Source organism: Typopeltis vanoorti, chromosome 7, assembly GCF_054136105.1.
Source record: "Typopeltis vanoorti isolate ZY-2024b chromosome 7, IOZ_Tvanoo_1.0, whole genome shotgun sequence".
Lineage (NCBI taxonomy): Eukaryota > Metazoa > Arthropoda > Arachnida > Uropygi > Thelyphonidae > Typopeltis > Typopeltis vanoorti.
The window spans coordinates 123,824,094-123,849,513 of NC_143555.1; the positions used below are offsets into that span (position 1 = coordinate 123,824,094).

The 25,420-nt window shown below is 34.9% G+C and overlaps 1 protein-coding gene across 1 annotated transcript in view; it reads left to right on the forward strand.

Moving 5' to 3' along the window:
* Vps8 (vacuolar protein sorting 8) overlaps positions 1-25,420 on the forward strand; it is a 519,719-nt gene that overhangs the window by 401,916 nt on the left and 92,383 nt on the right. Inside the window, exons 31-32 of the mRNA XM_090395104.1 lie at positions 2,258-2,307; positions 15,602-15,761. Coding sequence (XP_090251230.1) covers positions 2,258-2,307; positions 15,602-15,761 — 210 coding nt within the window. The remainder of the gene's footprint in view (positions 1-2,257; positions 2,308-15,601; positions 15,762-25,420) is intronic.

A 25,420-nucleotide genomic window follows, 5' to 3' on the forward strand; every position in this document is an offset into this window, starting at 1 on the left:
TAATGTCAAGTTCCTTTCTAATACCCTCATTTTTAATATGATTCCACCGATACCAGCTGTTGTGTCGACTCTCTTATGTTTTGGGCCCTCTTTTATTTCTTATATGTATATATCACTCTATTCTATCTTTCTCTCAATAATTCCTATTTATTCCTTGTTTAATACCATTTACTTTAAACTTCTATCTCACTTAACTCAGGCTGAATCCCTGACAAAAGTGAAGCTGTTGGTTTGTGAGACAAAGAAAATGCTAATGGCAGATGCCTATTTCTTTGTCTCAGCACTGGTTCTAACTCCTTATTCAAATTCAGAGAAATTTATATTTTTCGCTGCGCTACCCTGAATGCTAGATACAGTGGTCATACAAACTTGTATGGCCAAGGAGTAAAGAATACAGTCAGCATTCACTCTTGTCAACTATATTTTTCCAACTTGCAGTCATGGCCCAATATTATCTATTCTCCCACCTTTTGAGGTTCGCTGAATTTTATGAGCAAGTGCAATAGGTGCTAAGTTCAGGCAATACAACATTTATATTTAAACAAAACATTTAATTTCAAGAAAATTTCATATAATCCACGTTATGACACTGAGTCAATCAAACAATCAAAGCTGGGTAGAGAATTATCACTCATATATACAATTATTTTATCCTTTCTATAAATCTCAATCTGAGAAACATATTTAAAAACATTTAATACACTTAGTCTCTTTGTGCTACTCTAGTTAATCAATTCCATTCTCAATATGAATTTAGTTCTATTCTCAATTTTCTCTGACAATCCTATTCAATATATATATAACAGACTCGATTAAGAACCCTAGTAAATCTCTCTCTCAAGGTTAATTCATGAAACAATTTTCTGTATCTCTTTCAATTTTAGCAGTAATTTCTAGATTCTATCTGCCACTTTACGTACAATATTCTGTTTCATTCTCAATCTGTCAATTTACTGTCCTAAGAGTCTCTCGTAGCACATTACAATAAAATCTTCCTAATCATTTCCACTAGATAGAAGATATAAAATTTTGCACCTTACCAATTGCTGGTAAGGTGCAAAATTTGGCCGCTTCCTTATCTCGTTGGATATCTGCCTTCTACGACTACTTTACTTCACGCATTCTCAGGATGTTCACTACGGATTCCCTCTGTACTTCATAATTGGATATTTCTGTAGTCTTCCACAAATATAGTCTGCTGGGCTAGTTTCCGACTGGCAGGCTTCCTGGTCATTCTTCCGATATCTCCTTGAACAAAGGAAAACCACGTGGAGGCTCCACACCAGCTGGACCTTCGAGGGCACAGGAACACAGCAGCAGGAAAACGTCTCCAAGCCTTGTCTCCAGCAATGCACTTTCAAACGCCACTCCTTTCGTCATTGACAACTACGTCATCTTTCTTCACGTCACACGGCACTTAGCGCCGCACGCAGAATCCTCTCGTAACTTACGGAGTGTAGCGGTGGAAGGGAAGAAGGCACCGTGCTTACTAACGGATATGCCTGTACACGGTATTACGTGTTTCTGAAGTCGGCCATTTCACATTTTTGAATATTATTTCTCTCCCAGCAATTGTCAGGTACTTACATAGTATTTGAGACTAAGCAGCCATACATAATAAAATTTCACAATACGATATAATATAAAGACATAAAACTAAATTAAGATTGCTATGCTAGTGCTTATTCATTTCTGAAAAAATCATTATTTTCTCCAAGAGAGTGAGAACTATGTTAAGTCCGAGTGAAACGTAATCTTCTTTAATGTTTTGTTTCACTCCGACTTAACGCAGCCATTGATGCCATTGGTTCACTTCTCTGGTTTTTCTCAGAATCTGCATATCTGCAAGCAAAACAAAGTAAAAGTTTATTGAATATTTATTTATAATTTATGTAATTCAAATTTTCAAAAGCAAGCAATGTTTTTATGATTTGAAATAAGATTGCCTTACGATTTTCTATATCTTTAAGATCATTCACACATACTAATTTTACTAATTCACAAATACTAATTTAAAAAATTCTATAAAAAAAAATCAAAACTGGTATACCACACACACACATATATATATATGATAAATTTGTAAACAATATGTATGTCTCAATCAGAAGGGATATGTATAAGGTTGCACAAGTTTTCTCGCATGATACATAATGTGAGACATGAGCAGGCATTAATGTGTGAATTGTCTTTAATAAATAAATTTATTGATACAGTTAGAACTCACTTTACATTTTGTGCAAATGTTTCGTTGCAGGATCATCCTAAAGATTTGTATTATCTTCTGCAAGGAGTGTTTACTAACAGGTAAGTGCAAATGAAATTAGCCAGAAATACTGAAAATGGATAAATTTGAATAAAACTAGAACACTGGGTTTCTTCCCTGTGTTTTAGTTTTCTTCTCATAAACATAAAACCATCTGCATACACGAGTTATGTTCAAAGAGTGAGGGCAGAGGAGTAGACAAAGAGAATAGGCAAAAAAAAAAATGTGTAAGACAGTGAATAGGAATGAAAGGATGAAGTGACCAGGATAAGAATAGTATGGGTGATCGAGTGAATGGTGAGGTAACAGTTTTACATCAATAGTAAAAGGTTAAAAGTAAAAAGTTCTACAGTTTGTTTGGCCACATGCCTTAAATGCCTTGCTGAAAAGCCAATAATAAAACTTCTTTCATCCTTGCCTTTGTGTATAAATAAAGAATATAGTCTTTTTATTAGTAAGATGGTAAAGCACTTGGATGTCATATGTCAATAAAAAAAAGCAGACTGAAAAATGACTGTTTTTTAATAAAATCAGGAATACTGAAGTAAATTCCTTTTATATACAGGCATTAAAGGATACTATCTGTGTCTGTACACAGTCTTCTATATATCCACCTGGTCACTTTAACACTAATAAAGTGGCTTCCAAGTAGGTAAGTCTTAGGGAAGACCAAATGTCACTTCAAGCTAATCGCAGACTCGATAGCAGTTATCCGACCAAAACTTCAAATTTCTTAGGCAGTCTAGCAATTGGTATGCAGTCTAACTTTCTCTGTAAGGTAAGGTTACTTCTGATGGATTGAGTTTTTTACATTTTATTTCCTTTTCTACTTTTTTAGTTCTTATCTAGGTGAGGCAAGGCTAATAATAATATTAAGTATCTGCTGGATTTCTGCTCATTGTATGGACCAGTCATTACTAACACCATGTTCCAACATAAATATGTGCACAACTTCATGTGGAGAGAAGACACAAGAAATAAGAAAAGCCTTGTTGACTAATCTATTGTTGATAGTGATATCTTCAAACTGGTTCAGGATACAACAGTGTATATATATTTTTATGTATATATATATATATATGTGTGTGTGTGTGTGTGTGTGTGTGTGTGTGAGAGAGAGCGCGGTTAGTAGTTGGAATGGGATCAATTGTTCTATGAGTCTTTGGACTCCCTGGAGGTGTCACATAATAATAATAATAATATATGTGTGGGGTATATATATATGGGTGGGTGGGTATGTGTGTGTGTGCATGTGTTTATATATATATATATATATATATATATATATATATATGTTTGTGTGTGTGTGTGCGCGCGCATTATATGTTCCCCCCCCCCCTTTCTAACTCAGTTTTCAGTTAATAATACTATGCATTAACATAATAATAAGAAGACTATGTTAATAGTTAATACTATTAACATAGTACAGTAAACCCTCGATTTAACGGACAAAATTTCCAGTCCGTATGTCACGTGAAAATTAACATCCTGTTAATTTTAAAATGCTTTTAATCAAGATTTGCTTATAATTAAATTAACAAGTTTTTTTTGTTATTAATTTCCTGTTGTTTTTAACAAATTTTGGCAAATAGGCCATCAAATGTTGGAAAAACACTGTAGTAATTTAGCCGATATAAATAAGTCACCACTCATAAAACATGTTTTTGGCAAATAGGCCATCATATGTTGGAAAAACACTGTAGTAATTTAGCCGATATAAATAAGTCACCACTCATGAAACATGTTCGGCGAATGATTAGCACGTGATCACACCAATCACACTGTAATTGGTTCTTTTGTCACGTGACATGACTTTCTGTGGCAGTTTTAATGCGTGCCGGCCGATATTCCAACCTGCGGGTAGCTAATTTGTCAATTTTGTAACATATGCATTCGGAAAATCTACTTTATTATATAATGGACTTTCGGATTTAACAGACACTCCCCCCCCCCTCACCCAAATTAGTCCACTATATCGAGGTTTTACTGTATTCTTAATACTATGTTAATGCATGTTTCACTTTCTTCATGATTATTAAGAATATTTCATAAATTCTTCCCATCTTTGCACACTTTCTCATTCTTAAGGGTTTTTTTTTATATAAACCATTTGGAATTCTATCTATTTTTTCCAAAAATATATTGAACAATCCATATAATTTGCTTTCCTATTCTTTTCTAATGGATCTCTGTTTTCTGAACTTGATAATTTTTTTATTTTCTTTCTGACATCTGCAGAGAAATAATAACATTTTATATTATTATTATTAAGAGAGACCTCCAGGGAGTCAGAAACTCATCGAAGGAGGCCACATACTACATATACCAGCTATCATACTTATTCTTGAATTCATATTCATTCACACTGCTTGCACTCACAACATCCAAAGGCAATCCATTCCAATCACACTCCACCCTCTGAAAGAAAAATCTAGCCCTCACACCCTTTTTGGCAGCCTTCATTCGCAGCTTCTGAGGATACCCTTTCATCCTTTCCCCACCCTCCATAAATTGAAAAATTCCATGAATTGAAATGCTGCATGACCCTTTCAGAAGTTTGTAAGTCTCAGTCATATCACCCCTCTTTCTCCTGTTTGCTAGTGTCTGCAGTCTACAAATTCTCAATCTGTCTTCATAATCAGTATTCCACAATCCTGATATCATTTTTAACACTCTCCTTTGTACTTTTTCCAATATATCAGAATCACAATGGAAACCAGGAGACCAGACCTGTGCACAATAATCCAAGTGAGGTCTTACCAAGGCCTTGTAAAGAGGCAAAATAACATCCTTATCTTTACATGTGAACGTTCATTTCAGGATTGCAGTTATCTTTTGAGTTGTCTTTGCAATCTTTGCCACATGGCCCCTGAACTTCAAATTCCTATCTATTAACACTCCAAGATCTCTAGCCTCATTGGTTTTTCTTCTAGCCAAATCCCACCAATATAATACGACATTGGATATCTAATCATACCAAAGTCAATGACATTACATTTACTCACACTGAACTGACACCCATTTTCCCATGCCCACAATTCCAGCGTATTCAAATCATTCTGCAAGTTCTGCACAGCAGCATTCCTGATTACTACATATCTTTGCATCATCAGAAAATAGCTGTATGTCGGTTGTCAAATCCTTTCCAGTATCATTAATGTACAGATTGAATAACAGTGGACCAAGCACTGATCCTTGTGGTACACCACTTGTTACTTTAAACCTTGCAGACTCAGATCCCCCGTATACCACTTTTTTGATATCTGTCAGTCATCCCTCCTCTTATCCATGCTAATATTGTATAACCTAGACCCATTTTTTCCAATTTATGTAACAGTCTACCATGCTGTATTCTGTCAAAAGCCTTAGCAAAATCCAAAAGTATCATGATGTATCCATTTCCCTTGTCTAATTCAATGGTAACATTGTTATAGAATGTGAGCAAGTTGCTAAAACATGCCTTCCCTTAGTAAACCCATGTTGTTCATTGCAAAGTAGAGATTCACTGTCAACCCATTTCTGAATGCGAGCCCTAACCAATTTTTCCAAAATTTTCACCACCACTCCTGAGATACTAATTGGTTGACAGTTGGTTAAATCGGTCTTTGCACCACCCGTGTGCAAAGACCGATGGAAGATATAGAAGTGAGCTCAATGTTGCATACACCAAGTTGATAGCTTTTAACAAAATGGGCACTCATTAGTTGAACAACCTCTTCTGCATCTGTAACCCTCATGCCACATGCATTTAGAAGTTATTCTTTAATATTCATTCTTTTACTTGCAGCATATCAATAGAATTCTTGTGGATTGTCTTTAGCACACAGAACACCGAGCCAGTTTCTTTTCAGACTTTACTTTCCATACAACAGTTGTGACTATTCTAGCCTGCTGCTGCTTATAATGTTCATAACGGACATCATCCTTATGCAAACGATATTCCTTCCACACCGTCCTTTTCTTACGAATCTCTTGCTTAATAAGATTACACATCCATTTCACTCCTACTCTATTTATTCTTCAAACTCTCAGGACACATTCTGATATCGCATCATTTAAGTATTGTTTAAATGCTTCCCATGCGCTGTTGATATTCTTCCCATCCATCAACCGATCTCATTCCACTGAACTCGGTATACTCCTCAGTTGGTCATAATTTCCTGCTTTTTAGTTCAGCATGTAACCCTTTATGAATGGAACATTCATAACTATTCTACCTCTGGTTGGTAACAGCGATCATGAGGTACTTGCTTCTCAAGTGAGTACCTCATGATCGCTGTTACCAACTGGTGGCAGAATAGTTACGTCTTTAACTGAAATGCGCTCTGACACTGTAATCAAATCCAACACTCTTTGACCTTGCGTTCCCTCTGTCATGTGTTGCCTGTGGAAGTTGTCCTGCAACAGCTCAATAAACGCATTTTCATTCTTCTCATGAGATTCTACTGCTACACAATTAATATTTGGATAATTAAAGTCTTCCATGATGATTACTCTTTTCGTGCTCATTTTTTCTATTTTGGTGATGCATTTCTTCATCACTAGCAACCAATCTTACCAGGTCTGTAACAACACCCCACTATGTAATTAGTCTTGTTAGATTCCACTTCACACCAGATGGTTTCAAGCTCACTGCCACATGAAATATTATTAATTACTACAATAATAGGCCTCAACTCTAACTGGATTCAAGTCATCCGATATCATTAACAGCACACCTCCTAGGTCCAAACTGGACAAACACAAAGCCGAAATCCTTCTCTCCTCGTCAATATTTCCATGACAAGGCCCATTCCAGTCATTAACATAGTTATATAACATCATCGCTCTTACATTCACACCATTCCTCCCTTTATAATTTAGTTTCCCTGACTCTCTGCGTTAGGTCTCATACCAGTTATCAGTTTTTCTAGACTGTGGATACCAAATGCATTCAGGTATAGACCATTCCTCTTATACAAATCCAGATCCTTCCCTCAAACTCACTCCACACCCAAAAACTCGCATCCATTCCTTCTACATGGCCTACGCATTGAATCATTTGCCATCATAGCCCTTCTTCTTAATTCATTTTTATCATAGTGAGGTAAAATACTGACAATTTTCACTTTCTCAATCTTCACTCGCTTCTTCCAACAACCCTTTCATGTCCTTTCTCATACTGAACTTATCGCCAGTTAAATCTTTCGTCAGGCATGCAACCAGGAATACATATCCATATTTTAAGTAGAAAAAGCCAATGAAAGCCTGAAATGTGGAAAAGCAGCAGGAGTAGATGATATTCGACCAGAAATACTCAAGTATGAAGGTATAAAAGTCTTACAGTGGCTGCACTTCATAGTTCAGAAGGCCTGGACAGAGGGATGAATTCCAGATGATTGGAGTAGAGCTCTCATAGTACCCATACATAAAAAGGAAAATAAAGCTGATTGGGAGAATTACAGAGGTATTTCATTACTGAGTGTTCCTGGTAAGATATGTGCAAGTATACTTGAGAAACGGTTGAGAAGGATTGTGGAAGCTTGAAGAACAACAAGCTGGATTCAGGCCAAATAGAGGCTGTCAGGATCAGATTTTCACTTTATGACAGATAGTTGAGAAATCATGAGAATATTACAAAGATCTCGAAGAGGGATATGACAAAGTGTCAAGAGAGAAGCTATTAAAAAGCTAGAGTTATATGGTGTCAATGGGACATTATATCAAGCAATACTTAGTCTTTATTTGAGTTGTAAGTCAGCAGTTAGAATTGAAGGTGGTTAAATGTTAAATCTGGTGTTAGACAAGGATGTACATTATCTATATAGATCACATTATGAAGGAAAGTGGTATTAAAATTGGAGATGTAATCTCAGCTCTTTGCTTTATGTGGATGATGTAATACCTCTAAATAAATCCACTACAAGTCTGCAAGATTCCCTGACTAAATTGAATAACTGTTGTAATAATATGGTATGAATGTCAGCATTAAAAAGACAAAGACAATGAAAATAGGCAGAACCATTGAAAATATCAACTGCATTGTAAATGGAGAACCTATATAACAAGTAAAACAACATTTCAGCTACTTAGGCACGATTTTTAGTGAAGATGGCAAATTAAATATGGAAATAGGCAACAGAATCAACAAAGCTGGTAAGAAGTCAACTGAATAAATTTATATGGAACAAGGGAGAAATTAGCCAAAACACTAAATTAGCTATATACTAGACAATGTTCAAACCAATTTTAACTTATGCATCTGAGAGCTGGGCTAGACGTTAAACACTTGACCAAAGACTAGAGAACTCAGAAATGAGAGTCCCGAGAAAGATTAGGAGCATGAACAGATGGCATCAATGGCAATATCATATTAAAAATGAGGATATTAGAAAAGAACTTGCCATTGTCAGCATCCAGGAATGCATCAGTAGAGCTAATCTCAGGTGATATAGTCACTTAAACAGAATGGAAGAGGAAAGATTAGCAAAACAAGTGTTCTCTGCCAGGTTGGCAGGAAAAAGACACAGAGGAAGACCAAGATATAGGTGGATTGATACGGTACAAAGTGCCTTAGACGATAGAAATATAAGATCTGATAATGTTGGAGTCTTGACAAGTAACAGACTGATTTGGAGGAAAATTGTAGATAGGAAGTTAGTAATAATTTAAATTTTTCATGTAGTACTATCCTATCCTGTACACTCCTTGAGGGTATATATCAAGAATTTGATTACGATAAATCGTTCGTATCTACTACAAATATGATTTCATTTACTTTTCTTTTCTGTTTTTGAATTGCTTGCATTATATTTTTAATTTCCCTCCAGGAAAACTCATTGTTATAACTCACTCATCTATAGCATGTTTTATTATAGAGTGACCATACCAAATAACTTCTTTCTTTTTACTAGCAACGTCACTTACCTGATTTACCATTATTTCCTGACTTACCTGTTTCCTTGCTTTGTTGTTTCTTATTTTCCTGTTCATTTTTCTTTTTTCTCCCTATGCTCATTTAAATGCCTCTCAACTTTTTGCAATTCCCTTGTAATCTCTCTGGTGATCTGCTTCAACTTTGCTATTTTGGCCATTAATTCATTTTCATTAACCTCCTCCATGTTTTTAATAACTTTGTTAGCAGAGCTAACCTTCTTGTTCTCACCTGTGGTGTTTTTTTAGCATTATATTTCTTGCCCTTTTTTTGGCACCATTTTAAATGTATACTAAATATTGAAATATCTTAATTAAAATCTGTGATAAAAGAAATCTACATTAGTATACTACAAAACACTAATTTTCTAAGGGAACACAATGAAAACAGACAAAAATCACCAACTTTACAGGAGCACTAAATTTGCCGACCAACCAAATTATGTTATAATTTATAATATATTTAAATAATGTGTGTGTGTGTGTGTGTGTGTGTGTGTGTGTGTGTGTGTGTGTGTGTGTGTGTGTGTGTGTGTGTGTGTGTGTCTTTGTCAAGTTTCTAAATTTTAATCGTAGTTTACTTTTGCATATAAAACAATTATATCTAATTTGTGAATAATTACATAGTAATCTTTAATTTGTCTGTGTACTAATTTATAAATGATTATCAATTATTATATTAGTGATTTTTGTCATAATGAAAAAGTACATGAGGTTTAAATTTGGAACTTAGTAATGCCATTCTGGTACAGGAAACAAATGGCAGATGATTTGAACTGCAATTTAAAACATCAGATTTAGAAGTTCACTAATACGAGTAGGAGAATTTTTTTTTTTTTAAGCTACTCACTAATCAGTACATAAGTTGGAAAATTAATACGCAATCATCAGACTCATTCCTCCTTCGTGAGTCAATGCAGAACAAGTTAGAACAGGACACTACTTCTATCTTTTGGGAATTGTCATAATAAATATGCATTTTGTCCATATTTGAAGCCAACAAAATTGTAATAAAAAAATTTTTTTTTTTCAAAATAATAAGTGAGTATGATGTGATTGGCATCCCCCTTAGATGTGATGCCTATGTAATGCACAACCCAGACATTCATATGCAGTATCCCTGATTGTAAGACATAATTAACTGACTCTACATGTTAAATTATGTAATGAAATAAAGAATCTAATATTACCTTACCTATCCTCTTCGCTCCCTGCAGAGCATAGGGCCTCAACCATTGACTTCCATCTTTTTTATTATTATTATTATTATCCCATGGTATTATTACACCAGATCATGGAGGTCAAGTTCATGTATTTTATACAGCATCTTTTCTGGGTTGTTATAGAGTTCACATTTGGAAATATTCATACAGTTTAGCAAATGCATTAGTGATGCTTCCTCGATGTTACAGATTTTGCACGTGGGAAAGACTTTTATGCCATTGCTAAACTACATTGGTCTTGTGTGGCTAGTCTTGAGACGAGAGATTATGGTAGTGGTACTGCAATTAAACTTGGAATTGATGATAGCTCCTGGATTTTCTGCTGAGTACCAGTGGTGAGTCATGTCCTGAAGAATTGTTCTTTTTATGTTTTCTTTTTGTGGTTTTAAAAAAGATCGAAATCTGTGGTATCACTTGATGTTGTGGCCATTTTTGCTACTTCATCTGCAGTTTTGTTTCCCTTTAATCCCACATGGGATGGGATCCATTTGAAGATTATTTCGGAATCCTTATGTAGTTTGTTTATGTTTTTTGCTATGTCTCTAAGTATTTCTTGATGGCTAGTGTAGCAGTTCTTAATAGCTTGAAGGGCTGCTAAGGAATCTGTGAAATATATAAACTCCTTCGGGTTTTGTTTGTCCAAATATTGCAGTGCTGTGTTAATGGCTATTAATTCTGCATGGTATGAGTTGCATCCAATATTGTTAGTTGTTTTTAGTTCTATATTATGAGAGCCATAGATGAGTATGCCACTCCCAGAATTGCCATTTGGATTTTTGGAGCCATCTGTGTAGATCTTTATTAAGAGGTCCATATTCCATTATTTTTGAAATGGCTAATGATCTCAAGATTTCAGGGTTTTCTAGGCTTTTTTTCTCATGTTTCCCTATTTCAGAGTTGATAACTATATTTTTCCTGTCTTGATTTGGAGGAAATGCTGGGAAGTCGGCTATTTTATTTGGACAATCCAAGGGAATTTTATTTTCTATGATTTCATGCATTGTTGATTTTTTTTCTTTATTCTGTTTGTTGGTTTCCAGTTTTTAAAAAGTTTACTTGTTCTATGATGTGCAAGGTTGGCTCTTTTTTCTACAAATTTGGTTAGATTTTCTTGCCACTTATTTTTAAAGGAACAAGGTTGGATTCGAATTCTGCTATTTTTCCAGGAGTTGTATACCTTAGTCCACACATGATTTTAGCTGCATTTTTCTGAATTTTTATAAGCTTGTCTAAACTGGTTTGTGATGTTTGCATCCAGATAGGCGAAGCATATTCGGATAATAGAGGTATATGTGACTTTAAAGGTTTTAGCATCGGCTCCCCACTCTTTACCTTAGATACTTTTCATGATATTTAGTCTTCTTTTTGCTCTGACTGCAACATTGTTGATATGTTTATTGAAGCTTAGTGATGGATCCAGAGTAACTCCAAGATATTTGGGGTTTTCATTAAATGTAATTAGTTGACTGTTTAGCTTAATCTTTGGTCTCCACTTTCTGAGATGGTTATTAATAGTAAAAACACAGATTTCTGTTTTAGTAGAGTTAATTTTGATTTTTTGGTTTTCAGAGTATGTAGCTAAACTTTCAATGGCTTTGTTTAAGTGACCTTCTGCTGTTTCTAGGTTGTTGTGAGCTGAGAATAGGACCAAATCATCAGCAAACATAGCTATCTTTCTTTCTTTATTTATATTTTTATCTAAGTCATTTAAGTAGATGGAAAAAAGGAGTGGGCTCAAAATGCTACCTTGAGGGAGTCCCTGTCTTATTTTCACTTCTTGGAAAAGGTATTATTTATTTTAACTTGAATTGTTCTATTTTTTAGAAAGTCATAGATCCAGTTAAGAACTTTCCCTTCTATTCCAATATGACAAAGTTTGGAAAAGAGCTTTTGCCTCCACACCTTGTCAAAGGCATTGCTAAAATCTATGAAAGCTGCAATGGTGGATTTGGTAGGTTTGGTCTGGAAGTTATCTTGAATTGTCTGGGTTAAGTAGAAAATTTGATCAGTTGTTGAGTGATTTCTTCTAAAGGCAGCCTGAAAATTTGGTGGTATACTATTTTTGTTTAGATAGTAATTCAAACGTTGAAGTATCATTTTTTCCATTAATTTGCCTGTAATTGAAGTCAGTGAAATTGGTCTATATCTTCCTGGTTGGTCTAGCGGTTTGTTAGGCTTTAAGATTGGTATGATTGTGGCTGTCTTCCAGTCTTTCGAAACTTTTCCTTGTTTTAGGCTATCGTATAGGCGAAGTAGCCAATGTAGGGCTAGGGAAGGAAGATGTTTGATCATAATTCCTTGTATGTTATCTTTGTAATATATTATATTTTTGTTTAATTTCAGCATTTATCTTGTTGTACTCGATCCTGGTTTCTGGAGAGCTTCCAATTTTTAAGATGTTAAATAATTCATTTCGTTTAGTTATTTTACTGGCAAGTTCCTGGTGAACCTTTGTGTAGTTTGAAATAACTTTTCTCCTGTAGCCCTTTGGGATACTGGTTTAACCAGAAGTTTATGGAATACAGTCTTCTGGCCATTCCTCCTTTTCCCATATTTGATTAAATAGCAGCTGTAGCATTTCAACAGTAGTGTTTATATCTGCTTTAAGTAGTTCAGCCTGTATATTATCACTCCCAGCTGTTTTATTGTTTTTTGTTTTCTTTACTGCATGAGTTATTTCTAGTTTAGGTATAGTTCCTGTATTTTAAGTATTTCTTCTTCTGGTGTTTCTTGTTCTAGGTTTTCTATTTTTCCATTTAAAATTTCTTGGAAATGTTCTACCCGTCTTTTTTCTGTCTGCTTCATTTGTGAGTAACTTTCCTTGTTTATTTTTTACAGGCCTTTCTCTTTTAAAACTCTTCCCAGCTAGCTTTCTTGTTATCTCAAACAACCTCTTTGGGTCAAATTTACTTGCTGCTTCTTCAGCCTCTTGACACATTTCCTCCAGGAAAACTCTTTATCTTTCCTTGCACTTTTTTTTTATCTGTCCGTTTTTAAGCCTGTATCTTTCGTTCATCCTATTTCTTTTGTTTTCTTCTGTACTTTGCAGAAGTGTATTCCATAAAGTTTTCCTTTTTTCATATAATTTGATGGTTTCTTCAGAGATCCATTGTTTGTGATTCCTACTCTGCCTTCCCAGAACTTCTTCGATGGTACTATTAATATATTCTTTATTTTTTCTCAGTTCTCTTCAATGTCTTTTTCCTTATGTTGTCCTTGTAGGACAACATAAGGAAATAAAGTAACATTAAGGAAAATTTATTCCTTAATGTTACTTTATATTTGTCTTTTGTATCCTTGTTTTTCAGTTTGGATATATTGTATTTAATTCTTTGGTTCTTGCCTTTAAATATTTTTCTTAGTTTCATTTTTATTTTTCCAATCAATAATAAGTGGTCTGTAAAGGCATCTGCACCTCTCCAAACTCTTACATCCATCAGAGAGGTTCTCCAAGCTCTGTTTATTAAAATATGGTCTATTTGGTTTTTGGATTTCTTATCAGGTGATATCCAAGTTGGTTTATGGATGTCTTTATGTTTAAATACAGTTCCTCCTATGATCATATCATTGGAAGTGCAAAAGTCTTTTAGGATTTCCCCATTTTCGTTACAGTTTCCTAAATCTTCTTTTTCCCATTATTCGTTCATATCCCACATTATTATTTCCTACTTTTGCATTCATGTCACCTATAATTAAAAGCATATCTTTACTTTTGACTTCATCTACTTCTTTTTGCAGCATGTCATAGTCTTCTTTCTCTTCTGTTTCTGCATTGTTTGTTGGTCCATATATGTTTATCATAGTCACATTTTTGTATTTAGTTTTAAATCTAGCTTTGATGATTCTTTCAGAAACTGGTTTCCATTCAATTAGTGCTCTTCTAGCATCTGTTGTTAGCATGAAAGCTACACCTTTGCTATGTGTGTCATCTTCATTCTGGTTTCCGGAATATAAAATGTATTTGTTTGTTGTTAGTTGGATTTCTCTGCTACCACTCCATCTTGTCTCATTTAGACCACGTTATTTCTATTTGGTATCTTTCCATTTCTCTGGTTAGTAAATTAGCTTTTCCATTTTCGTACAAAGTCCTAATATTCCAGCATTCAATTTTGGTTAAAAGTTTTGGGTTAAAAAGGTTTTTTCTTGGAGTTTTCTGTCTGTCAGCTTCCCCAATGGGGCTTTCACTGGCTTGCTTCATTTTCCCCAGTACTTCTCCTTCTTGGTTTTGTGTCGGTTTTCCAACAATGGTTGAGGTTTCTGTAGCAGTATGTTTTTCCCATATTATAGTTGCTAGCCACAAGTACAACCCTCCTCCTTTCTCATCCGGGCTTGTGACCGGCAATGGCGGAGTTAAAGAATCTAATATAATTCACTAATATTTCATGATGAGTATCTCATCACATTATCAGAGTGATCACATCATACAATGAGCTACTAAAGCAGCAGCAGCTATCAGCTAATATCTTTTATTCCCTTATAGGGAGTAGGCGAGGCCTTTATACCTATCTAGCTTTTGGAGACTGAGTGGGCAGTTCAATCTCCACTGGTAGCCATTCAGAGATAGCTGGTGTTAAAATATCATTATTTTATTTAAAACGTGTTTTTAAAATCTTTTATTATATATATGTAATCTCTAAATTTCTTGTATTAACTACCCTTAAAACTCTTTCAAAGATAAATCTTGTCTTGTTTAATCCTCAACTATACTTGTCCACTGCGCCTTTGTTATAATCTTCCGTGGCCTCTCCTTCAATCTTAAATCGTGTGTAAAGTCTTCAAATAAGGAGAATTCTCCCTGATCTATAAATTCTGGGGTCAAGTCCTTTTCGGAATCAAGAAAATTTATTTGTTTAGCTTTGCCATCTTGATTCCTATCCAAGAGAGAACTTCTTGTCAGGGATTTGACCTACAGATTATCACTATTCCAATAAATATCAAATTTCATGTAATAACACCATCTAAAAGCTTAGTTTTTATGCCCAATATAAGTAATGTTGGTTTTGCTGTATTCTTTATTTTTTTACTAATCTTATTGATACCAAGGGTGAAAGTTATTTAACATTTTGAAATAAATAAAACTGCAAACACTCCATCTTGTTATCATAATAATGTTTTAGAACATTTGAGGTTTATTATTTGCATATCAAGTTAAATGTGATCATTTTTCATAATAGCCTAATTTACTTTTTATCCATTGTAGAGAAACACAGTATAGTCCAGGAACTAATAATAAGGAGCCTTTTGCTGTTGACCCTGTAGTTCAGGAAACATTCATAGAACTTATGTGTCAGTTTGAACCTAATCAAGTACACAGCTACATTCGCAGTGTTGAAGATTACAGGCTTATGGAAACCTTGGATGTAAGTTATAGTTGACATCAGACTATATACATTTGCTGAAAAGTAATGCCTCCTATCCCTCCCTCAATAATGGGAGTGGACATTTCACTGAAATAAAACAGGTGCTCTCCTTGAACAATGCATTTTTATGGTTATTTCACAGCATAATCACTTCTGTGATCCACACACCCCTGCTAGTGTTTGAGTCCATAACTCTGTCATAATAGAACTAAACATCTTATTGACAGAACTGCATCTCACTGCTGCCTTGACATTATCATCTGGCACAATGTGATATCCTTTCAAATGTTCCTTATTACAGAAAAAGATGGAAATCAGAGCTGAGCCTAGGCTATAGTCTGGGTGGGCGGCTCAAAAGAGACCAGGATAGTGATGACTCTAAATCTAGCTCATGTGCATTTATCATATTGAAGTAAACCAGTCACTTATCAATATGAACTTTTCAAATCTGTGACTTGACTTCAGTTTTTGCACTGTTCCGGTGTAGCACTAATAGTTAGTGGTGGGCCACCATTCATGCCATAAAAAGCAACAATTGAGAAGCTTTACTTTATCAGCAGAGAATGCAGGCTGGAACTTTTTTTGGTAAGTTACTTCTGTGTGTGTTTTCATGTTCAAATTTCTATAGCTGTTGCAATGATTTATGTTAAAATTTTTCTGGAACAAAAACTACATGAAAACTGGAATGTAAATAAATAATTTACTGTGTGCAATTAATTATTTACAAACCAATATTTTACCAGCTCAAGCTAGCTTTATCAAAGGCACTTTAATAATACATAGCTAGCAAAGAGAGGAAATGAAATAACTTTGAAAACAAGGGCACCTCAAATTCATGGAGAACAACAGTGGCACATTTTGCAGTAATCTTCTGTTAGTAATGCTAACAGGAAGATAGAGAAGCACCAAAATCTATGTAAGATCACACCATCAGTTCTATTGAGTTAACTTGGTTTTGCAGAAATTGTGCCACTTCCAAGAACAGTCTCTGATTTAAATTGGGATTTGTGAACCAGCCTTGCTTTCTTCCACCTGATGAAATAGTCCTTTGTCTAAGGCATGCTGGTGTTTTTTTTTTTCTGACCAAGGCAGTCCATTCTGTTTTCAGACTGTTCCTGTCTGAAATATTGGGTCCCACATTGATAGGATATACTTTAGAGACACTGGACAGGTGATCCTGGAAGTCCTTGATTTGTCACAGGAAAGGGGAACTTTGTCAGAGGTTTGCATATTTTTTTACTCCTATGTTGTTTTAGGTGGAAGTCCAGTTTATTTGCTGTACCTTTTGATGTAGAGTAATGACATGGTGTATTCATAATCTGGTTTGGTGAAGGTTTATAAAAGAGCACCCCCACCCCACTAGACTATACATATACCATGTCTTTATCCTACATCGAAGATACAACAACTAAACTGGGTTCCCTCTTAAAACAGCATTGAATTAGAACAGTATACAAACCTCCAAACAAAGTTTCCACCTTACTGAGAAAATCAAGGACTGCCAGGATCCTTTCTCCTTCCCAGGCATCTACAGTATCCCTGCCAATGTGGGACCCATTATTTCAGACACAGGATGGACTGCTTTGGTCAGAAAAAAGATCATAAAAAATACATCTAGCATGGGCAACCAAAAAAAGCAGACTAGCACAACCTGCCTTGGATGATTACCATTTCATCAGGTGGAAGAAAGCAAAACCACTTCATAAATCCCAGTTTAAATCAGAGCGAGACTGTTCCTGGAAGTGGTGCAAGTTTTACAAAACCCCAGTTAACTGCATTAGAACTGATGGTGTGATCTTGCATAGATTTTAGTGCACTGCCCTATCTTCCCATCTGCATTAATGACAGAATATTACTACAAAAAGTTCCACTGTACCCTCCATGCATGTGACTTGTCCATGTTGTCGAAGGAAGGTTGTTTCATTCTGTCTTCACTGACTATTGATTGTTAAAGTGCCTTTGCTAAAGCTAGTTTTTGCTGGTAAAATGTCAGCTTGTAAATAATTAATTTTAGACCAGTAAATTTTTTTTTATGTGCATTTCACTTTCACATAGTTTGTGTTCCATAAACTTCAACATGAATCTCTGCTAATGTCATCTGCTCTTACTGCATCAGGTTTTGCAACTATTATTCAGAGATGCTCTAGCTGCAGAACTGTTAAACTTCATGCTAAAGTGTGGAAAAGTTTTTACAGAACATTTATTTGGCTATAATTCTAAGATTCTTTAGTTTCAGAACTGTAAAACGTCACTCCAGAATGTGAAAAAGAAAAAGTCGAATGATTTATAATAATGATACATTTTTAACTCATATTATTATATGGGTTTTTTTCATTGGAGGTGTGGAAAGCATGACTTTTCAGCATGCCCTTGTATCTTTGCTTTATAAATGATATGGTTGGAAATTTCTGCATTTCATCTGAAAGGATTGTCAGTTCTATAACCCAGCATATTTAATTCTTAGTATGCTTGACTGCCATTATAGCAAATACTTTTTTTTTTTATTTAATTTTTTTTTAATTTTTAATAAATTTGCCATTATAGCAAATATTTACTATAAGAAGTTACTGAATAACCTTAATCAGCATCCCTTTGCTATAATGACAGTCAAGCATACTGAGAATTAAATATGCTAGGGGTGTTGATTGAGTTTCAGCTGCATATTGTTTTCATTTTTTTGAATAGATTGTGAGATTTATTTTGTTATGACAAATTGAATGATGAATAATCTTGCTTTTAGAATTTTATTTATATGGAATTCTGTTTATTTTGGAAGATTTGTGATATTTGTCCTTATTCTGAGATATCTTTGTGAATGAGTAGTTTCTTCATGCATGACTATTAAAAGGAATTTGTGTTTTAATCCACCTTCACTTGCATTTTACAGAGATTGTGGGTAGGCGTGACCACCTTATCTTGTTAACATCATTGAAAGTGAAACATGTTTGACATGGAACTTTACTGAAAATTAGCAGATAAAGGTTTCATTCTAAAACTAGTAGAGCATCAGCATGTGCAACAAAGATGAAATTCAGAGAGAAAGAGAGACAAACAGACAATACAAAGCAAATGTAGCAATCATTTATCCTATAATGGCAAGCTTCTATTGTTATATTCATGCTAAAAGGATCATATCAAATAAATAATTGAAGACCAGAATATACTGTATTTGATCTTATACTACATAATGAGACTCAACTTTTGAGGTTTAACATGTTCGTGCCAGGTAGTGTTTGCACCTGTGTAAACCATCGGTGGAAACTAGCTTTAGCATGTATATTGCTTCCACATTGGCGGTTGCATTGTCACAGAGCTTATATGCATGTTAGTTGCACCTTTTTTTGTAGGATTTTATTTGTATTATTCATAAATTCTTCACGACATTAGCATTTGTAAAGTGTCTTGATGATATCAAATATCTCAAATGTAATTAAAACTGATTTCAAGATATTTCTCATGCACATCCTTTTGCTTTACATAAATTGTGTGCTTTATGTACCCAAAGAGTGCATTATAAACAGCTGTTATACATATTTTCTGGAACTAAAAATTTGAAAGAGGATATTAGGACAAATGTATTTAGTTAGCTACTATGTTCAGTGATACACTCAATCTGTTTTGTTTGCATGCATGTAGCATAGAATAATAATAATTGCAATAATTGTTGCCCAATATAGTACAAAGACTGTAAAATGTCTCTCTACTGTATTTAGTGATACAATAAAACTACTTGTTTTTCTTGGTTCTACAGTGTTGAGGTTGGAATGTTTTTCACAGTATAGGAACGTTTTTATGCCAGTCTTTGGAAACAACAGATGTTGTGAAGATTTATCTGTTCCTGAATAAAAATGAATACTTCTGTGTATTGTAAGAAGTGGTTGATCTACAACAAAATACTAGTAGAAGATATCTGTTATTGATAAGACAGAAGAGTGCTGAACAAAAAAAATGTAGGATTCATGAAAAGGTTCATGATGGTTCATATTTACACCTTTTAGTGATTCAAATATGGCAAATATAGCAGTCTCCTTAATTATTGTTTTCTAATATATCCTAAAACAAACACATTAATTCCCCTCCTTCTCCCCCAGCACCCATGCAGATTTGTTTACAGTCGAAGAACCATCATGGTACATGGGGCACAGCGTTTTCTCTCACCCACCAGATAGTTAGGGAGAGAGAGTGACAATCACCTCAACATGAATGTTGTTAAGGTCACTAATGTTCAATGTTTACTGAAGTTCACTCATTCTTTTTTTCCACAGAATAGCTTAGCCATTCCAAAGTATGTTAGATTATACAAGAAATCTGATAAACACTAGTTCTAGTTTGAAATAAAAGTTTTATTTTTTTGTAGTTAGTAAGAGATTTGGTTGAGTGGAAAATATATAGTTTGGATCTGCCCAAAACATGTGGAATAGGAACTTCACATTCTATTACAGTATCCTTGGGTGTAAAATTGTAACTCTGTTATCTGTTGGATGTGAGGCTTGTATCCATTTAATTCCATTAATGTTTTGATTGTGAGAATCTCATGTTGTAAAAATAAATGAAACAAATGTTATGTACACTGTTAATTATTTGACAACTTTGACATTCTGGGCAGAATGATGTATAGAACTTTGATGTATATATTTGCCAGTGAAAGTAAGTTTCATAGTTAAGGAGGTACCAGAAGCAGTACAGGTAAGTAGGATAGAATCTCCCAGAATTCTTCTTTTTCAGTAGTGAACTGAATATACAGTTGTAAGCCGTTAATGTAGGAAAGTGGTCAGTTCATTTTCAGAATGAGCTCATATGGCAAATACATCATCTAAATAGCAAATCTAGAAGGGGTATTGAGAATGCATGGTAGAAAACAATATCCTCTAGATCAGCGTTTCTCAATCTTTCTAAACCCAGTAAAATGCCTAAAACAATTCTATGGACCACTGAGTTACAGAGGCGTAACTGGGGGGAGGGGGAAGAGAGACCGCCCTGTTCGGCATGTTTTTGGCATTTAAGAAATCTTGCCATACTGCTGCTACAAATTTAGCGGCAGAATGACGAATAATAAAAGAGGGGTGAAGTGAACAACAGTATAGTTTTATTGTTTCTGCTTTTGAACATTCTGATGCTATTTGTTGATTTTTTAAGTCTCCATTTGATTTCAAAAATTTGTACTTACTTATTCAATTTTAATTTGTTTTGTTTGGATAATTAAAAAATATATATTTATTCAATTAATTTAAGTCTGCCTGCGGACCACCTGTCCCATCGTCGCAGACCACAGGTTGAGAAACACTGCTCTAGATGGTTTAAATAATAATTAGCCACGAGTGGGAATAGCGAACTTCACATACTTGTACTTTTCATTTGTTAATGGATCTTATTTTTCAAGCTAAAATATTGTATTATTTTTTTGATTGTATTATTGTATTATTGTATTATTACAAGTTCAAATATCTCATATCTTCACAACATCCAGTGGAAAATTTTTATATTGAAGGTAAATAGTGTTAGCCATTGAGAGGATATTAGTAATCAGACAGAGACAATGTCAGAGCTGATCAAAATATAAGAAGCTTGTAAGGACATATAAACTTGGATACACCAAATCATTTATCTTTCTAGAATGATAAATGATTTAATGTGTCCAATATGTACACTTAGACCAAATAGAAACTTCACAACTCTTATATATATTATTAAAGTGACTTCCACTCACAAAAGGGTGTAAGCCTATAGTACATTAGTACCATGAGTGGACTAAGGATTTTTTTTACAATTTTTATTACTTTTTAATTTAAAAAAATATATATATATATTGATTTTTACATTGTCCAGAAACCCAGTTCTAGAGACCAAACATGCAACTTTTATCAAGCCACTGTTAGGCCACCAATAAGCAGGGCGATGAAATTCGTCTCTTACTTAAAGACAATCACAAACATCCATTCCAACGGTGGGATTTGAACCCCACAGCCTGTTGGTTGGAGTGCAGATACACTAACCACTCAGCCAACCAGGTTGGTAGGTTTCACAATATATCTCACAGGACAACTTTTTATGTATTTTTGAGAGCCTATATAAATGAGGAGTCCTCCCAAAATTAATGTAATCTATGTTTCATTAAGGTTATAATTATTTCTTGTGTAGGTGTATCATGTAAAAGGAGGTGTGTCTTCCTCTCATAATCACCTTAATCCATTATCACTATAGCATTCCCTCTTTCTGCTTTCGAAATAGATATATAGTTCTTTTCTTTAGTTTCAGTGAAAAGAGAGCATGGAATTCAGCCATGAATAAATTAGGGAGTAACAGCATTTAAATAATGAAGTGGCAATTTCGAACTGAAATCTGTTAGCATCATCATTTGAAACTCCAGAAAAATTTCTCAATATTATACATAAAATCAAGATACAGAATAATTTTAAAAATGACAGCAAAATTGTGTCTTCTAGTGAGCACACAAATCTTTGCATCTCAAGTCCAGAAATGTCTCTACCTATTTGTCAGTAGGAGGGTGTTTCCAAAAGTATTTTTGCTTTCATTATAATAAGTTATAGTTTTGCTTGCATCTATGTGTGAATGTTTATCAAACAAGCAAGTTAATTTGAACAGTATTCAGTAATTTCACATTTGGAGTAATAGACATAACTAGTTCAAAATCAGATATTTATCAAAACACTACTAAACTAGCTGTATACAAGACTGTGTTCAAACAGATTTTAACTTATCGATCTGACAGCTGGATTAGAAATAAAGCAGTTGATCAAAGGCTACAGACCACAGATATGGAAGTTCTAAAAAAAATTATGGGCATGAATATCAGAATCATATCAAAAATGAAGATGTCAGGGAAGAATTTGACATTGTTAGTATTCAGGAGTGTGGTATCAGAGCTTATCTCAGGTTGTATTAAACTAAGTGTTTGATGCTAATATGGCAGAAAAAACACTCAGGGGAAGTCCAAATGGATTGATGCAGTAAGAAGTGCCTTAGAAGAAGTAAATATAACAACTGACAGATTTCAGATTAATTTTGAGGAAAATGTCACCACACAGTTCGTAATAATTAACCTTTTCATGTAGTACTATCATAGTATTCTGTACACTTACATCTCCTTGAGGATAAGTATCAGGAGTTTATGATGATGTCAGAAATTGATTGTATATTACATGCTGAATCATGAGATGCTGAAGACTGCAAACCATGCCTTGGTACAGAAATCCAAAGTTGATTCTTTACCAAAGCATGGCTTGCACAAGTATAAATTTCATGAGCTTCTGTTAATTCAATAGTTTCCTTAAATCTAGTCAATGTAGGAATGATATTGTATCACAGCATTTTTTTAAGGAAGGCAATCTGAGATTGAAGCATACCTTGTAAGATTATTAATTCCTCTATTTTGCCTAGTAGTTTAATGAAAACCATGTATGAGATCTGACAAGTCAGATCTCATACATGGTATTGTGTAGTACTGATAAAGTGTAGTACTTATATTCACTAATCCTTATTTCCACTGAATTAGCTGTATATCCAAAGTACACTATGTTGTTTATTATTTTAACAGTATAATAGAACACAGAAACTAAGTAAATAATTAATTTATTAACTTGATGCTTATATTTCGCCGGTGTTATAACCAGCATCTTCAGAGCACAAAAACACTGTTTGTCACAATACGCGAGACTAAAACAACATGGTGTACTTAAAACAAAATTGTAGCAGCAACACAAAGACTAGAATCCTGATTTTGGCACCCTCTATCTGAGAAAAAAAAAAAGCTATCATATATTACTAGAGTCCTAGAAAAGTGCTAGTTTTTTCTTAATATGACTGTCTCCCAGATCTTCGGCAAGTTAATACAGCCATATTTGTTGAGATTTGGAGTGTGTTTTAGGGCTTCTGTTGCCTCTAAGAACAATCTCTCTGATTTATACGGGTTTCTTTGTAGTACTTTTGTGTTTTTCCAGTTGATCCTGTGTGCAGGGGTATCCAGTGCATGGTCTGCTAGGCCCGACTTCCCATAATGATAATTCCGGACGTATCTTTTATGTTCGCTGATGCGGATGTTCACAGTTCTTCCTGTTTGACCGTAGTAGGCTTGATTGCATGAGCAGGGTACTTGGTAGACTCCTGGATGTGATAAAGGAGGAATGCTATCCTTGGGTGAGTGGATGAGGGTGGCTAATTTGCTACATGGTCTGAATGTAGTGAGTAGTTTATGTTTATTGAGAATTCTTGAGATCTTTTTGGATGTGCCTTTAATGTAAGGGATGGTGACTGTTTTGTTGTAGTTCTCTGTGGTGGATGGTGGGAGGGGTTTCTTAGGAGTGTTTAGTATTTTGTTTATTTTATGTGGATTGTAGCCGTTGGCCAAGAAGGTGTGGCGTAAGTGAGTCAGTTCAGCAGTCAGAGCCTTGTCATTGGAACAGATTGCTCTCGCTCTATGGGTTAGCGTTTTTTAATATGCCATATTGTTGAGAAGGATGATGGTGTGATTGTTTGTGTAAGTATCTGCCTGTATGTGTGGGTTTTCTAAAAACTGAAAATGATAAGGAACCATCTGGGAGACGTGTGATGAGTGTATCCAGGAAGGGCAGACAGTTGTTGGTTTCCAGTTCCATAGTAAAGTGGATTTTTGGATGTTGGCTATTTAAATGTGCTAAGAATGTTTTCAATGTCTCAGGGCCATGTGGCCAAATAGCAAGCACATCATCAACATAGCGTAGCCAAAGTGTTGGTTTGAGAGTGGCTGTATTGATTGCTTGTTTTTCCATGTGTTCTATGTAAAAGTTGGCTAGGGGGGAAAGGGGGGGGGGGCCCATGGCTGTCCCATCAATTTGTTTGTATATTTTCCCTTTCCATGAGAAATATCCTGCATGTATTGTGAATTTGAATAATTCAAATATATCAGGGGGGAAGTGTGACTTCAGTAGATTCCCCTCCCAGCCAACTTTTACATAGAACACCTGGAAAAACAAGCAATCAATACAGCCACTCTCAAACCAACACTTTGGCTATGCTATGTTGATGATGTGCTTGCTATTTGGCCACATGGCCCTGAGACATTGAAAACATTCTTAGCACATTTAAATAGCCAACATCCAAAAATCCACTTTACTATGGAACTGGAAACCAACAACTGTCTGCCCTTCCTGGATACACTCATCACACGTCTCCCAGATGGTTCCTTATCATTTTCAGTTTTTAGAAAACCCACACATACAGGCAGATACTTACACAAACAATCACACCATCATCCTTCTCAACAATATGGCATATTAAAAAACGCTAACCCATAGAGCGAGAGCAATCTGTTCCAATGACAAGGCTCTGACTGCTGAACTGACTCACTTACGCCACACCTTCTTGGCCAACGGCTACAATCCACATAAAATAAACAAAATACTAAACACTCCTAAGAAACCCCTCCCACCATCCACCACAGAGAACTACAACAAAACAGTCACCATCCCTTACATTAAAGGCACATCCAAAAAGATCTCAAGAATTCTCAATAAACATAAACTACTCACTACATTCAGACCATGTAGCAAATTAGCCACCCTCATCCGCTCACCCAAGGATAGCATTCCTCCTTTATCACATCCAGGAGTCTACCAAGTACCCTGCTCATGCAATCAAGCCTACTACGGTCAAACAGGAAGAAC